At 39.1% G+C, this 18,189-nt stretch overlaps 1 protein-coding gene across 7 annotated transcripts in view; it reads left to right on the forward strand.

The window, feature by feature from the left end:
* The window catches only part of ERBIN (erbb2 interacting protein), a 123,009-nt gene extending 117,927 nt beyond the window's left edge, over nt 1-5,082 (forward strand). For all 7 annotated transcript variants that reach the window (XM_076362809.1, XM_076362808.1, XM_076362814.1 and 4 more), the window contains one exon: nt 1,860-5,082. In XM_076362809.1, coding sequence (XP_076218924.1) covers nt 1,860-1,967 — 108 coding nt within the window. In that variant the 3' untranslated portion in view covers nt 1,968-5,082. The remainder of the gene's footprint in view (nt 1-1,859) is intronic.
* The last annotated feature ends 13,107 nt before the right edge of the window (nt 5,083-18,189 follow it).

Here is an 18,189-nt window from a genome sequence, read left to right on the forward strand (position 1 = left end):
AAGATGGAACATGAGCATTTCATTAGGCTTTACTATTATCCCGTTATTTAACTTGTGTAATTCACATGCAATGTTCTGAATAATGTGTTGCCTGAACACCAGCAGTTGCCCCTCACAACCCCTCTCCCCAGCTGCACCTTGCTGTTGCATCCCCCTCCATCCTGCAGTTCCTGCCAGTCTTTGCTGCCTCTCCCCCAGCTGACAGGCTGGACATGTGCAAGTGCTGGCAGAAGCTGCCTCTTGACTGGCTGATATCTGGCTGGTCACAGCATGTACCTCCTGGCTGCCCCATCTGCTGCAGGCGAGCCAAGTAGGTTACTTCAGGAGCCATGGCTTCTGGGCTGCAGCTGTGCAGTTCTTTTCTGTAGGAAGTCAGTACCTTTCAGACCTCTTCTGTGTCAGATTTGTTTGAAGTTGTCTAATGAGCTCATAAGCTATTTGGGGAGGGGTCAAGGAAAGGGACAAGGGGATTATATAAGCCTTACTTTCTTAGGGAAATGGGCTAACAGGACATTTGAACAGTGCTGTACCCACCCGTAAAGTAGCAGAGCTTGTTAGAAATTATTAATTATTCACCACATTACTGATTTAAGAATGTTGATAGAGTTGACTCTGCTGCATTTCAGTTTTCTAAAAAAACAAAACCAAAAAACCCCCACCTACTAGTATCTCAAGCCACAACATTGTGTGACCAGTTTTCTAAAACAAAGTCAAACTGAAAACACAGCCTAATCCTTTGAATGAAAGATAAAGCCAAAAGCACACAAGAAAACTAAACCAAGATCAAGTTCTTCCAACTAAAAGATGGCTTGGTTTTGAGCATGGTAAATAACTGTGTACTTGTTCTTCCTCATTGGGGCGAGTAAGGTCCTAGTTGTCTTACTGATATAGATGACTTTAAGGGATGGGGGTAACCCTCCAACACACCGTACAGGAACAAGAAGCATGTTAAACCTTTGAAAAATACTGGTAGTGTATTTGTTATTTATAGAGTGGAACATGTGTGAAAGGTGACTTCTGTTTTAATGGTTTATTCCTGTCTTTATGGAATTTCATTTTTCTGCATGACATTTATAATGAGGTTTCCTTTCGTCACGTTGGCACTGCTCGGGTTTTGCTTTTTGTTTAATGAGGAATTCATAGTTTGAAAAAGAGCTGAAGGAGAAGTTGCATTTGCATGCTTAGACAATTACAGGCTGTTTCGTTTCTCATAACTACGAATAAAGAACATGCTTTTACACAAAAAAATGTATGTTGAACCATAGCCATATTTTCCCTGTCCTTTGTAGGCCACTTAGGCCTGCCTGCGTTTGCCAAGCCAAACCTGTCCCAAGAATGACAATGTTGTTTAGAGTCATAGGAAAATTCAAGCTGGGAGTGACCTCAGGAGGTCTCACACCCTAAAATGGCTCCCAATGCCATTGAGGTTTTTTGTTAAAGGCTTCAATAGTTCTAATTTATCACAAATGCCATTTCTAATACTCTGATATTTAAACTGGGATATATCATTTGTACTACACTTGCTTTTTTTTTGGTGTGGCTGAATTAAGGCTGATGAATTAGATGTCTGATGTTAATGGTTTAAAGTTCAGTTTTCTCTTTTGGTTATTTGCAGTACCTTTGGGGCAAAATTCTTCCAAGGCTAACACAGTGGTTTAATTTCTTGTAGCATACGGGTACATGTTCAACTCAGATCAACAATGTAATCCGCAAATCTGCAGTGTTTTATTGTCTGCATTCATAAAGAATCTGGTTATTTTAAACCTTAAAGCTTAAATAAACTAACATGAAATATGAGACATGTTTCACTAACATGGCATATGAGACTGTAACTTTCAATTTTAAATATTTACTTTTAGGCTAATGGATACAGCTTCATCAATATTGATCATGGACAAGCAGTATCTTTGCTAAAGACTTTTCAGAATGCAGTGGAACTCATCATTGTGCGAGAAGTTTCTTCTTAAGTACTGTGTGGATTGGGGGGAAAAGCCAGCAAGAGTCATTGAAGGACTTATGGGAAACTGAATATTTTGCCTATTTTTATACATGAAAGGAACTTGAAAAGAATTATGATCAAAATTTGTACAGGAAGTACTGAACTTGTGGTTAAAGGGGGAAAAACCACTGTATAGAACGTACAGGAAATCATTTTGGAAATGCATATGGTGAATAAACTTGTTTTTAAGCATTTTAGCAATCTAAGGATCGCTCCTCCAAGAACAAACCTGTGTTGGTTTTTTGTACACATGGTAGGTTTATTTTTGGATAATTCATACACATTACTAAACTTTCTGCAAGGCTTTGTGAAGCCTCGGTTGTAGCCAATGGACAGATGGCAGGGCTGTCTGTCCTGTAGCTGTTTATTGCCTTTATTTTTATTCACCAGATATTAATGTGTTATGCTGAAACCACTTCTGTAGATATGGACAGGAGATATGAAATGTTGGCTTTGCTATGTGCACATTGTATAGAAGAATGGGTAGATGGAAGGTGGTGCTGGTTGGACAGAATAAAGGTCAGGTGAAACAACTATCTATTATCAAAATCTGGAATCGGGAAAGAAGAAAAAGTGTTTAGTTCTGGAGTGTACGTCTACCAGTAGAAAATGCAATAAAAGCTTATGGTGGTTTTTAGGAGGACTGTAACTACAAATTTTTGATATTCTACAGGATTTGTTCTTAACGTAGTCATTGAATATTCATTTGCCACATGTGATTCATGTTTAGTTGGGTTTTCTTGCATACATAATTTTTTCAACTGTACTGTGGAAATGTGCCCAGAGGTTTTTCTCTGCCGTGGAAATCCCCAATTTTGTGCAAATGGTGATACTTTTATCTTTATAAAAAGTCCTCCATTTTAACCTTACAGATTTTAAAAATGAAACTGAAATGGCCAGTTTTTAAGGTTGTTGCCTGTAATATGTATTTAAACACACACAAAGTAAATGATGCAGGAAGGGTTATGAAAGACATCTAGATTTTGTTTGGCCTTTGCATTGCCTTGTTAATCAAAAAGGAAACCATACGCATGGAGCTAGGTAACCAAAGCAAGTTTGTGAAACTTTGAACAGTGATGGAGAATTGCTGTGGTGAGATGGGGAGCAAAGGGAGGGTGTACTAACAACCCACCGGTTCGTAATGATGTTTCTTAAAGGGCTGTTCCTACAGGTAACATTAAATGTGAACTAGACACTTCAGAGTCATTAAAGGGTTTCTAAGTATATTAATGTAATAGTGATTTACCACAGGCTGCCTTTGTTCCTTATTACTGTATAAAATATTCAATTATGCTTCTATTAATTTTGTTTACCAGAAACATTAACTTTCTTTTTCTCCTTTGTAATTGAATAGAGACTGCATAATCTGCAGTGATAATTAATACACGGTTGTTATGGACCAGGGAAAAGTGCCATAGAAGACCAATAACTGTTTTTAATCAGGGCTAATGATTAGCCTGTCATTGGAGCAATATTCAGTTATTGCAGTTCATTTTTAATTACATATAAGTTGGTAGTCTGACAGGTATAAGTTGCTTTTTTCAACCCATGTGTACAAAAGTAAATGCTTTTAATAAAGCTAGCAAAAACACCAGCCTCCTTTAGTTTTGGGACAATGAGCTGGAAGAGAGAGGAATTATACATAGCTAGCGGTAATAAACAGGCAGTACTTTTTAAATAAGTGAACTCCAATATTATTGCACTTCTTTCAAAGATGTTAACTATTGCTTATTGTACTGTGTATAGTTCTAATAATTTTAATTGAAACCCTTTAACACTTTGTATATTTTAATTCTTTTTAGTTGATTTTCAGTAATATTTACATAGAAAATGATTTTTTTGATATATTAGAAATGTGCTGTATTTTGATAAAATTCACTTATTTTCTGTGTGCTGTTAATCTTCAAAGAAAAGAATGAGAAACATAGCTATATAATGGCAGGCTTCAGTGTTCCCCTTCTAAGATGTGTTTTGTTGTTGTCTATTTTTTTATTGAAAATGCAAAATGTTCACATCACATGTTCATTACTTTTAATCATGTTATTTTTATCACACACTGCCTTTTAAAGGGAATGCATACAGACAAGTCCTAAATTACCTTGGTCTTCTACGTAACCTGTATCTTTGGGAAGGGAAAAGTCCAAAAAGCAGAACTGATTCTTTACTGATCTTGGACTGACTTTGTATACATTTTGCAGTACATTTAAATATATCACTGAGGAATTATACTGGATTGTGTTTTGCTTTAATGGTAACAAGTTTTAAATGTTGTTGTGTCACTTAATTTTCAGATATATGTATCACAGGAAAATGCTACCAAAAACTGTTTGGCTATGGTAGAACTATAGAAGTAGAGATTTATAGCAAGAAGTTCAGTACTTCTTGTGGAAATACTTGGCCAAAGCTTGTCTTCAGAAAATTAGCAAATTAACCATCTAATAAAACATGGATTATGCTGATTTTACTCAGTAAATGCTGGAATTTTCAGTGGATTGAAATGTGTTTGTTCCTTCAGTGTCTGTATGTAAAGGTAAACACATGTCAAACTAGATGATTTTGCGGAGAGTGGGAGAAAGAGGTCTCCTGAACTAGTCCAGCCAGGATTCAGCAGGAGGAGAGACAATATCGGCACTTCTCATTTTGAATACATCTTAAACTACATTTTGAATAGAATAAAATCCATCAGCGGCCTAAGTTACTCAGCATGGCATTGAGTTGATGCAAACTCTCTTAATTCTTTCTATTCTTAATAGTTCATTAAAGAATCAGTTCAACTGATGTAATGAAAAGATGAAGTCTCCCACATATTTATTATGTAAATATTTTTTAGTTTCTTTTTTGGACTGGAGTTAAAAAATGTGTATATACTTGAAAGCATTCTATGAACACAAACATAGCAATAAACAACACACAGAATCAAACCTTTATGATTATTTTGGTATTGTTTAGAAATATTCCCTTGTTAACAGCTGCGAAATGTTTTTATTGATCAGCATTTATTCAACATTCCAAATTTTTGTATATAATTAGACTGTTTCTGAGGTAACACATGGAGAATAGATAATAAACTAATGCTCTTTAAAGCTGTGTGTAATTGACTTATTTAAGTTCTAGGAAATTCTCCCTAACACCATTTTATTCTTCTACAGTTTCTGTAGACCTTAGTATTCTGTCAATATACATTAGTAAAGTCTTACTTGTGTTTCTGCTTCTCTGCATCTCAGTGCCCCGGGGTCTGCTCTAGATTATTTCATTGCAAGACCAGGTTATTCACAATAAATAAATACTTTTGTGAATAACCCGGTCTTGCAATGAAATCATCTAGGGCAGCCAGTGGCTTCTCTCGTAGAGATGAGTGGTCTTTATCTGATGCAAACTAAGTAGTTTCAATAGCAGAGCGGGGTGACTGAGTCAAGGAGGAGGGATGAAATTTAGAGTGTCTTAAGAGTGCTCTGGTGAGATGTACAAGGGTTATGTGGTAAAGAAAGTGAAGAGCTAGGCACAGAATTTCACAGGACAGGTAAATGCAGGTTTACATCCAGTTTTCTTGGAAACCACCAGACAATGTAGTAACACAAACTGTTTAGTCTTTTCTCCTTGTATATGTGGATCTGGCATGTCAATATCGCTTACTACTTGATTTCCTGCTTCATCTACACGGAAAACTGATTCTAACTATAACAGGTTACAGCCCTGATGACCCTGGAGTATTGGGGCCCCTCCTTATTTAAGGTTTTCTGTATCTGCTCCCTGCTTGGACTTTGGAATTCCCCCACACACTTCATTTTTTCCTTGTGAACTCTCTTTTTGAAGACCTTTTTGTTGTCTTTTCTGCCTTTTATGCATCAGATGACTTTATTCTTTCCCATTTCACAGGTATTATTTGTAAGGTAAGCCTCATTCCTGTGCAGCTGAGCTTTTGGTCTCCTACTTTATTTCATAACTCAACAGTTTCCTTTTTCATCAAGCACTGAGAATGCTGGGTCCAACTTGCGCTTTTCTGACTAGATAGAAGCACTTTTTCAGAGAGAGAGTGTATTTTTGGTGTGTTACTTCTGTTGCCTTGGATTAAATTCAATTTTGGAATGTGTCCAGAAGATTCTGTTGCAGCATCTGTGAGACTACCTCGAAACTGGGGTTCCACTACACCAAATGTTACAACTGCACTATAAAATTGCCCCTGTCTGTTGTTATATGAAAAACTGAAGTAGCCAAAGTCAGAGAAGTGAAAATTTCTATTGAAGATCATACACTGGTCAAATGAAGTCAGCAGAAAAAAACCTCGGACGTAATGATTGTCAGTTCAATGCCTTGTTTAAGCAATATGCTACCTACGGTCCTGCAGCATTGATGAGTTCTTGGCTGAAGTGTATAAAATATGGCTAGAAATTGATTATTTGCTATAGTGTCTGGATCCCTCTTGGCCAGTTTTATGTGATTCCGTGATTTCTCACAGTCTGTGTAATTGGAGCCATATTTTGTCATGAACAAGGACGCTATTTCAATAAATTTTCCCTGTGGCATGTATTAGAAAACAAAACAAAAAGATCAAACAACAGAAGAAACTTCGTTCTCAAAATCTTCCTTTATTCAATTTTTGCTACTCAGTTGGGTATAGCTGATTTTAGGAAACTTTTTTCAAGTTACAGTATCAAATAATTTCTGCTCTTCTGCCATCAAGAATTATCCAGAGGCCCACCTGAATAGGAAAATTTTAAAAGTTTTTGAGTGCCTTGAATTAGATCATTTGTTCTGAATGGTCTTACATAGAAAATTAAAGAAGTATTAGAGCAGTCTTTATAGTTTTCATTTAAAGAGAAATCTGCATCTGCCCTCCAAAAACAAACATTGGAACATTTGTTCCAACCAGAACAAGTATACTTTCTGAAATAAAACTTTCTCTTATTAAGGAAACTATAAGTATTTTAGAAGATTGTTGTTTTGTGTCAGAGGCTTCCTCATGAACGGCTGTTGCTCCATCTAAAAAAAGCCTATCATTAGTTACAGGTTTTGGTTCTTTCTTTGAAAAACAGTCTATACTGTAAGACAAAACCCAAAAATCATGATTGCAATAACTGATCTAATTTATATAGCTCAACGTAAATAACTTGTCTTTATTCCTTTATTGCTCTTTCAATTAAGTTTGGACCTAGAGTTCCTTGAGTACTTTTTCTGCAAGAATTGCTCTACCTGTGACAGGACTGTATCAAACAATGCTGGCCCCAAGTGCCTCTGCGCCATGGGAGAATATCAGGTCACGCAAGTGCTCCATTTCTGGGTTTTTCAGGGGCTTTTTTGTGTTTTTCCACTCTTCCCAAGAGGATAAACTGCTAAGTTTCTAAACTGCCTTCAACACAAGACAAAATACCAACTCTTACTTTGAGCAATTGGCTAATGCCAAATGAAGACCAAGTTCTGCCAAACAACTTGGATTTGAAAGTAAACATCCAAAAAGAAAACGTTACCTTATGCCATGGCAGGTGATTTTGGAAAAACTGGGTTTGTCTTTACTTGCTCCACAGAATTGTACCTTAAGTGGACATCTTGTATATTCTCACTCCATTTGAGAAATTATAAGGGTATGTTTACATTTGTCAGGAATGAACGAACCTAATGTGCTGTTGCACTAAAGCGTCGATGCATACTTACCGCAGCACAGGTCATTTAGGTAGTTCTTGCTAAGTTCACATAACAGTGAAGGTTCTTTAGGAATTTATGATTTTATACTTGAACTGACAGTTGCTAAATGTTACTGTTTCACTAAGCAGAGTGATCTCCACTGTACAGAAGTATTACTGCAACCAGCTGATAGAAGCATTATGTATCTATGAGGCAGTTGCTTCTAGGCTTGGGAACCCACTGTTTTTAATTCACATTCTTATTCATCCTTGTCGTGGTTTAACCCTGGCTGGCAACTAAGCCCCACAGCCACTTGCTTACTCCCCCCCGCTGGGATGGGGGAGAGAATCGGAAGGGTAAAAGTGAGAAAACTCGTGGGTTGAGATAAAGACAGTTTAATAGGGAAAGCAAAAGCCGCACACGCAAGCAAAGCAGAACAAGGAATTCATTCACTACTTCCCATGGGCAGGCAGGTGTTCAGCCATCGCCAGGAAAGCAGGGCTCCATCACGCGTAACGGTTACTGGGGAAGACAAACGCCATCACTCCAAACGTCCCCCCTTTCCTTCTCCTTCCCCCAGCTTTATATGCTGAGCATGACGTCACATGGTATGGAATGTCCCTTTGGTCAGTTGGGGTCAGCTGTCCCGGCTGTGTCCCCTCCCAGCTTCTTGTGCACCCCCAGCCTACTCGCTGGTGGGGTGGTGTGAGGAGCAGAAAAGGCCTTGACTCTGTGTAAGCACTGCTCAGCAGTAACTAAAACATCCCTGTACTATCAACACTGTTTCCAGCACAAATCCAAAACACAGCCCCGTACTAGCTACTGTGAAGAAAATTAACTCTACCCCAGCCAAAATCAGCACAATCCTCAACAAGTAAACAATAAAATACCTGATTTAATTTCCTGTGACATGACTCCATCTGATTCTTCTTACAATTACGTAGATTATGAAGACTCCAGAAAACTACTGATGACTTTTGGCAGGGAGATGAAGCATTTATAATGATGAGGGAAGAAAAAAAAACCACTGGAAACTGATAAAAATTAATTTCATATCACATTTTACATCATGTCGCTGTCTGTAGTTTGTTTAAGAAATTAAGCTTTCTACAGCTATCCATGCTATTAATTCAGTAGCCGGGGCTTTCAGGTTACCCAGGGGAGGTGCACACATGGTTTCTGTATAAATGTATGTTCCAATAGTGAAAATATTCTTAATTTCTAGACTTGACACATTTTTGAAAGTGATGTCTAGAGATGATATGATTACTTAACTATGTGAATCTGAAGAATTACTACATCCCCACCACCACTTAGTGAGGTGGATCCCATCTCTCCAAGCAGACGTTTGTCCTCAAAAAGGACTGGATGGTGACAGAAACCAAAACCGTGTTGCTGACCCCAGCTCTGCACGCAATTGTTGATGCTCAGTACCAGTCCCCTCCTCCTGATGCCCTCTCCCCTCACAAGCAGGGCTGAGGAGAAGAGCACCTGGGACCTCACACCCCTGAATATCTCCCCAGAGACTGGGGGTGATAGATCCTCTCCTGGTTGCCCCTGGAGGTCTCGCTGGTGCCCACATGGGAGAACGGCAGGGGGTCATAGTCAGAGAGTCGGACAAGCTTTGGCAGTCTCTCCACAACATCCTGGATCTGGGCCCTCAGCAAGCAGCAAACTTCTGTAGCCAGTGGCTCAGGTCAGCAGATGGGTGCCTCTGTGCCCCACAGCAGGGAGCTGCCCACTACATCACTCGCTGCTTCCTCCAGGTGGTCTGGCATGGCTGAGGGTCAGTCTGTCCAGATGCTTTGCTTGAAAGCACCCTCAGCTCTTCCTCAGCTTTGAGGGCGGTGAACCTCAGGCGGAGCAGGATCCTTACACGTGGTGCTGGAAGACACCAGCTTCCAGCCATTGCCTTCCACTGGTTTTCCACTTGCAGTTCTCCTAGCGACAGATTCTGCCCAGGTCTGCACTGCAGTGGGGGTCCAGGGCTCTTGAAGCTGTCGGGTCTCTGAGGAGATCCTGTCTCTCTCCGACGCTGCGCAGCCTGCTGACTTCCGTAACTCCTCTGCTGACCAGCAGAGCTCTCCAACAGCATCCTCCTGCATGAAAGTTCCAGAAGAGGCCCCAGGCACTCGCTCTGATCCACCAAGCTCTGACACAGGCCTCTCCCTCACACCAGCTGAAAGAGGGGGAGAACCACCCTCCCGAAGCAGGGGCAGCTGCAACAAAGGCTCCAGGCACCCTGCGTCAAGGGCTGCTGACCACGCTCGCTAGAAGCTGCCAGAGCATCCCCAGGCCCACAGCCCTGTGGCTCCCCTTGCCTCGTCCCTGGCAGCAGCAGGTACCCTCAAGTTTCTCAGAGGAGTCTCCCTCTTCTACCACTTTCTAAGAGCCTCGTTTCAAGTACGGCATCACCCCTCCTTGCAGTCCAGCCCCTCTCCTCTGTCATACTCCCCGATTTCCAGCTCTCTGCCTTCCTGTGTGTGCTTTTCCTGATATTGTCTGCAAGAACATGACCTGTATTTCCATACTGCAATTTGAAATACTGCTTTGTATTAAGGATAAGAATTAAGTATCGAAAAAGAAGCAGCTATTTGGCCTAAAAGAAGAGAAAACATGAAATATGCATTACAACCCACACATTTTAGACTACATCAGAAATACTCTGCATGGGATTTTGTGCATTTCAAAAGTAGGTTGCAATTATCCCACTTGAGGGAAAAATCTATTAAGTAGCTATGGATAAATGTGACTGAGCTGTGAAAGATGCAGTTAACATGTAGCTTGTAATGGCTGAGTGTGGACATTTTCAGCCAGTCACATTTATGTGAATACCTGAGTTAAAAGTGTTAGAGACGTAATAAGAAGGTGCGAGAGAACAAGTATCATGTGACTGGGCCGGCAAGGTTCCCAAGGCGGCTGAGAACAGTTCCCCATGAAAGGTCATATTGCTGAAATGACATAGCTTTTCTGCATGGTCTGAACTTTTGAGCATCGGGAATTAAATTTCTGATTACAGTATTCTGCGACATCTATTTTTGCAGCTGCATAACAAAAAGGGGAATATGGCTCTGCACTGCATACGTTTCATGAGGCATGGCTGGACACTGCAAATTGCTGAACTGTTTATGTTTCAGTGTTGTCCAAATTAATGAAAAAACTGTGACGGAATATTCACTCTTGTTTGCCATCTTGTGTGAAAACACAGATTTGGACAAACTTCTCAAGGAATGTCTCTTAATAGAGAAAGTGGTAGCAGATGAACCAGATGCTCTACAGAGAAATTCTCATTCAATTGCTAATGTTGATGATTTGCGAAGGAAACTTTGGAGAAAAAAAAAACAACAAACCAGCAAAAAGGGGGGAAAGCTTTCTATTGAATTATAAGTATGCACTGGCAAAACACATGATTTGAAAGTATTGTGCCAAGACTCCTAACATCATAACATTTTAGCATATTTGATTGATTTTTGTCTGCAACAACTTTCACTCACAATAGAATAATCAACAACTGGTTCTGAATATGGAGAAAGTATTTTTGCTGAGAATGTTTCTGCCAGAAGTACTTCAGTTGAAAGCCATGGCTCCCCTACTGAGAAAGTGAGGTTTACTAATAAATATTGAAATAGATTTTAACAGCTGGTTAGCTGACATAATACTAAGTCCTGGGAAAAATGAAATAATCATGTAAAATTGTCTCATTTGCTAACTGTAATGAGAAGTGACTGATGAGATTGGAGCTGATGCATGCAAGGGTTAGAAACCATGCTGAAAAGCCTCCAAACAGACAAAAGCTCCAAACAATTTTTTTCTGCTGCATTTTAATTAAAAAACTATGAAAATATACTTGGTGATTTGAATAATGGGACTGACTCTGCAGTGTTTTTTTAATTGTAGATTGTAATTACTCTATTAAAGCATTAATCATGATGTGCTTATATTTTAAGACATCTTAAGATACCAAAACATCTTAAGATACCAAAAAGAATTTTCAGCATTAGTACTTACTGAACTCAATTCGTTTTGCAATAATGTCTATTTTATACCACTTTCAAATAAAAGTTATAAATAAAATATTAATGTTTATTTGCACTGTTATACTCCGGTATGTTTTCAAACTTCACAGTTATAAAGGTTCTAATCCTTTTATTGTCAGTGGAAGCCTATATTCTGATGCCATGAAGGAGGCTGGGAACTAGAACTACTGGCAAAGCGTGACTATGCCCAGAGCTCCTCATCTTGTCATGCAGCACGACACACATGATTAGATTTTTAAGTGTGTGAGTTACCATTATTCATGTTTTTTTCTGCGTCTTAGATAAGAAGAATTTGGTTGATTCATATAAGCAAAACTGGTATTATTTTTCCAACTTGAGGCAAAAGAAGTATTCTTTGAAATTCAGCATGCGAGAGCAAATTAAAGCAACCACGTTAGCTGCGACAATACCTGCATTATCGTCCCTCAAAACAATATCCCCAAACCAAAAACTCACTATTGCTGTGATTTTTTCAGTTCCAGGTGGTATTAGCCAGCTGAAGATGCTACTCTATGAAGTCCAGTTTACCAAACCAATACATATGATGATGGTAATTTAACTATTGCACAAAAAAAGGAAATTTCATATCTAATGGGTAGACTGGAACTGTGTTTGCGCCCCAGAGTCAGGCACTAAAATAGAAAGGCCCATTTCTGCAGTTTCTCCACTATATGTGAAATTATTTGGCTTTAGAGGAATGAAAGTTGTGTGTCCTAAACGTATTTAAACTTCTTGCCCTGCTCCTACAAACTCTGGCTGGAAGGCAGAGGAAGTTCTTCCCAATGAATTCCAGAATTTGCTATCTGACTCCTTTGAACTATCTTGTTCAGATAGGTATTTTGGAGATTTGAAAACATCTTCCCTTTATGTAGAGTTATATGCTGTGACTCACAGCAGGATGAACCTCACAGCAAAGGAAAAAGATGCTTTTTTTCTTCCAGAAATAGCAGAGACCTACCTGAACAGTTTCAATAGCATGTCCTGCCAGAAAAATAGCAAGTAGCAGATCTCTCAGCAGACACTCAATTAAATAAAAATAAAAAAAGCGCTGAATTTTAACATTTTCTTTTCCTTCTCCTACACATACATATTCACAATATACTGATTTTTAAAGTATATCATAAAACTTTTAGGTTAATATAAACTTACAAAATTAATGTGTAGAATTTTATACAGCTTAAAAGAGGGTCTTCCAAAAACCTCTTGTGGAGAAGAAATGCTTCTGTAATCCAAGTAGTGTTGTCTGGAAAACAGGTACTAGATTTCATAAGTGACTGAAGAAAAGCTGCCCTGAAACGATAATTGGATGCAGAATCTGTTCCCAGATCTCTCTCTTACTCTGGTGCATTTCCCAGTCTGTAAATGGTGGCGATCATCTTCCTTTGTTAATATGCACTTGGAGATTCAGAGATAAAAATACTACCTAGATACTATTGGTTGTCAGCTAAGTCCCTCATCTTATCTTGGAGTAAGTTTAAAAAGAATTGAAAGCTGAGAAAAGCTACTCCATCTTTGACTGAAGGGGAACTTCATTATAAAACACACTCATATAGCTGCTAATATGACTTTTATTAATGATATTGCTATGCTAAATACAACAATCGTAACTTTTTTTATGTGTTTGCCATAAAACATATAAAAAGCAGATGCAGAAATCTCACAGCTGTTTCAGTTTACGATGCCAGTTTACATAGACGACTGCCATCCAGAGGCAGGAACTTTGAAAAGGTTTCAGCTGCTTACATTGACTCTGTAGACTTCATCTGTTAATCTCAATATAGATAGGATTTTAGGATTTCTAAATCAAGTTTCATCTGGGAAAAACAACTACTACTAAAGAAATTTTATGCTAGAAAAATATTTTTATAATTTTTCTGGGTAGGGATATAAAATTGGTCTCATACTTTGTGAAAAATAGGTCTTGCTAAATGCGTTTTATATAATTTTTGAGATTACAGATGTGGTACCTTAGGGATTACTTCACAGAATTAAGAGTTTGTTTTCTCTAAGATGTTTTCCTCTACTACACAACAGCCTTATTAAAAAAAAAAAAAGGCCAATTATACTAAGGTATACACAAAAAAGAGAGCAGCTACCTGATAAACCTGACTAGTATAACAATGGAAAGGGGGTGAAAGCAATTTCTAGCATTTGGGAAGAACTATGGATTTGTTGGAGTTTAGAATGAAATCTATTGTCTGTGAAACGCTACAAAGTTAACATTTTCCGATTTGTCTGTATTTGAAAGTTAGTTCAAGTTAAATTGAGGTGTGAATCTGAATTGCATTAGATATTTCAAAAATTCTACTTCCACACACAGTTTTATTCCAAAATAAAAAGTGCTGAAATAACTGTAGATGTAGGCAAAACATATACTGTTGTTCTCAGATTTCATGTTAACCGCCTACTTTGACGAGAAACAGTTCATACTATCAGAACTGAGGTTTTGGCCATACGCAGAACTTGGCAAGCATCTCTGCATGAATTTATACATTGAAAAAAATTCCTGACTGATTATGAGAGGCAGAAAAATATCCCGACCTGGAGCGTGCGTCTGGGCAAAAAGTAAGAGTGTTGTCAGAAGTTGGTCTGAACAGGCAGTCTATTGTGAGTAGCAGTAGGAGACTGGCATTTGAAGATTATGCCTCTTGGTTAGTTCACAAGAGAAGGAATATTCAAGTTGTAAAAGACACATTTGTTTCCTGTGTTCTGCATCACCCATCTATGCAGAACACTGGAATTTTGGTTGTACGATAAGGCAAATAGCGTAAAGTTGCTGTGTACGGAAACAAACTTAAGTAGCAAAAGCTATACAAATATACTGGCTTTTAGTGGCTGCTTGTGAAAGAACATTCAGAAGAAAAACGCTGTATTATTTGGATCTCTTCACCAGATTGATACATGTCTATTTTAATCACTCCTATATACTGAAAGATTAAGTTAAACATATAAATTCATGATCTTAAATAAATAAAAAGTAGCATACCGAACACAACTTGAATGCTTTAATGAGAACCAGAGGTGCTAGCTATGGTTAAATGATGGCAGTATTTTAAACGTTTGTACCGTTCAGTCAAAATTTTCTTGAAGTCTCAATAAGATGTCAAAAGTTCCCTAAATTCAAACTGCGTTATACAATGATTATTTTAATGTTTGGACACTTTTTTCCCCTAAAGACCGCTAGCCTTTTTTTAAGTTCAGTGCATAATTGCAGAATTATGAAAGCCTGACTAAAAAAACAGAACAAAGAGCACGTTGTTTAGCATCCTGCAAATGTATTAATGTGAGTTGATACATAAATGACCTACACTAAAACATCTAGTCATCTGACAACCAAACTCAGCTGAGAAATGCCCACTGAGAGGAGTATTGGTCATATGGCCATCCTACCACCACAAGTGCGGTTCTTCCCCGAACAATGTACCTATCAGTCTTTTTTCTTTGTTTAATAGACTGTTGAGTAAGTCAGGCAAGTAACAGGTGCTACAACACCACACAAAGAATAACTGGTGATTGAGAAAAACATGACAAGTGGGAAAAGCAGTCTGACATACAGGCAAATACTTTGACAGATATAAACCTCTGAGAATAGCTGGTTTTGCTGACAGTGATGCAAATTCTTTGAGGTTTTCATGTAACCCACAGAAGGTTTCTCAGACAAAGCTTTTTGTGGACTATCTTGCAGTTGTACTTAGGTTGGCAATAATATGCTTGATATTCTATGTGCTGCTTGGCCAATACAAAGCACTACTTTAGATCATCTACTGAGCAATTCCAAACATTGTTTGCTACAACATTAACTGGGAAACTGGCAGCTAGGCTTTCCTTGCAGAAATGCTGTCTGTTCTTAATCACATCTTGGTAGAAGTCAAGCATTGTTCCTTTCTATTACAGGAGAACAGAAAAACAAAGAAATTCTTCATGCTTATTCTCCTATTTGAATCAGTAATGCTAGTCTCACTTGTTGATTCCATCAGATCCTGTTCAATGTAGTTGTAATTGAGCAAAGCATTGCTGGTTCTCTCTAGTCAATGGTTTTGGCAATGACAGTAAGAATTAAAGTCTGTTAGATTCTCTCTCCTTGAAGAAGATACATGATTATGGAAAACATCAGTGCAGTAGTTGAAAGATCTTATAATATACATAAAAAATAATCAAAGAACGAACCATTCCACCAACTGTAGACCTGCATTGACTACAGACATTCCGAGCAAGGTAGCAGTAATGTAACACTTTTAATGGATATTCAAAGACTTCCTGAGGTTACTGAAGAGTATCTCCATTATCATAGAAAGTTAACAAAAAGTATTATTCCAAGCTTCTTATGGATGGAAGGATGGAAGGGCCCTCTGGAGATCGCCCAGTCCAACCACACCGCGCTCCGAACAAGGTCAACTACAGCAGGTTACTCAGGCCAGGTTTTGAGTATCTCCAAGAAGACTCCACAACTTCTCTGGGCAACCAGCTCCAGCAGTCAACCACCCTCACAGCAAAACAAAGGTTTTTTTCTTATGATTAAATGAAATTTCCTGTATTTCAATTTATGCCCATTGCCTCTTGTCCTGTCACTGGACACCACTGAGAAGAGTCTGGCTGTCTTGTTTATACTGTTCCATCTGGTACTTACTCACATTGATAAGAAGCCTCCTGAGCTGGGGAGCCCAGCACTGGACACAGCATTCCAGATGTGGCCTCACCAGTGCTGAATAGAGGGCAAGGATCACCTTCCTCAACCTGCTGGTGATGCTCTTGCTAATGCAGCCCAGGGGGCTGTTGGTCTCCTTTGCAACAAGGGCGCATTGCTTGCTCATGTTAAACTTGTTAAACAGGATTCCCAGGTCCTTTTCTGCCAGCTGGCTTTCCAGCCAGCTGGCCTCCAGCATGTACTGGTGCATGGGGTTACTCTTGCCCAGGTGCAGGACTTTGCATTTCCCTTTGCTCAACATGAGATACCTCATTTCTCCAGTCTTTTGAGGTCCCTCTGAACGGCAGCACGTACAGCCTAAGGTATCAGCCGCTCCTCTGAATTCTGTATCATCTGCAAACCTGCTGAGGTCGCACTATGTCCCACTGTCCAGGTCACTAATGAAGGCATAGTGACAATGTAACAGTATTGGACCCAATACTGACCCTGCGGTACATCACTATTGACTCATTGCCCGCTGGATTTTGTGCCACTGATCCCAACCCTTTGAGCAGGGCAGCTCAGCCAGCTTCCAATGCACCTGATTGCCCACTCATCTGATCTGTACTTCATCGGTTTGTCTGCGAGGATGTTATGGGACGCAGTCACAAAAGCCTTGCTAAAGTCAATATAAACACTATTAGCTGTTCTCCCCTCGTTCATGGAGCCAGTCATTTCATTGTAGAAGGCTATCAGGTGGTCAGGCATAATTTTCTCTTCATAAACACATGCTCACAACTCCCAATCGCCTTCTTGTCCTTAACATGTTTGAAAATGGCTTCCAGGAGGATTCGCTCTGTCACTTTCCCAGGGATCGAGGTGAGGCTGACTGGCCTGTAGTTTTCCAGATGCTCCTTCTTGCCCATCTGGAATCTAGGGGTGACATTCACCTCCCCCAAACGCTACAACCTTTCAAAGATAATTAACGATGGTCTCACAGTGACATTGGCTAGAATCATCAACAGTCATAGGAACATCCCATCAGGTCCCATGGACTTGTGTGTGTACAATTCATTTAACCCGATTCGCCCTCTGCCAAGGGTATGTCTTCCTTACTCCAGACTTTCTCACTGGTCTCAGGGGCCTGGGATTCCCAGAGGCAAGTTTTACCAGTGCCCCAGGAGTAGTTGAATCTGAAATTTTACTTTTCATAAATTGCTTAAAACTTGGAACTATTTGATTTTATATCCAATAGATGTGCTCTGTGGATAACATTCTTTTGGAAGTCTTTAAGGCTCGATTTAAAGGCTAATGTTTCTGTCTTTACCTTACCTCATGTGATTTCCATTCCCTACCCCTGGAAGCGCAGCAAGTACCACACTGATGTCCACCTCTAACAGACCACCCACTGTCTACTCTAAAGGTGACATCTTGTAACAAAAAAGACTTTTTCTCCTGCTCATCTGAAACAGGTTTTACTGTAACCTCCTTCTGAATTGCCAATATTTTGCTAGTGGTACTTGCAATTAGCATTTCCCAGTAAATGCTTTTTAAACCTTGTGGAAAGATCAAGAAATACAATCTTAGACAAAAGGTTAATAGCTGCTTTTGTTTAAAGACTTTACCATTTTACATGTAGGTAACATGGAATTTAAGTTTCATGATCTCTGTAAAGGCAATGTATTGCTGTTGTTTCTCAGAATCTAAGAAGAGGGAATTGTGAAGTTTTAGGGGACGATTATTTTCTATACACAGGAAAAACTCAGCTGATTAATGAAGCAGAAAAGGTATGTTGTTGTAAGGGCAAGCAAATGCTCCATATTCTGAGATTGGCCCTGTACCTCTAAAAAAACCCACTTTTTGTTTTCAGAAAGGATTGCTTATTTGCCCTCATGAACACGCATACTGTT

The sequence above is a fragment of the Aptenodytes patagonicus genome, chromosome Z (assembly GCF_965638725.1).
Source record: "Aptenodytes patagonicus chromosome Z, bAptPat1.pri.cur, whole genome shotgun sequence".
Classification (NCBI taxonomy): domain Eukaryota; kingdom Metazoa; phylum Chordata; class Aves; order Sphenisciformes; family Spheniscidae; genus Aptenodytes; species Aptenodytes patagonicus.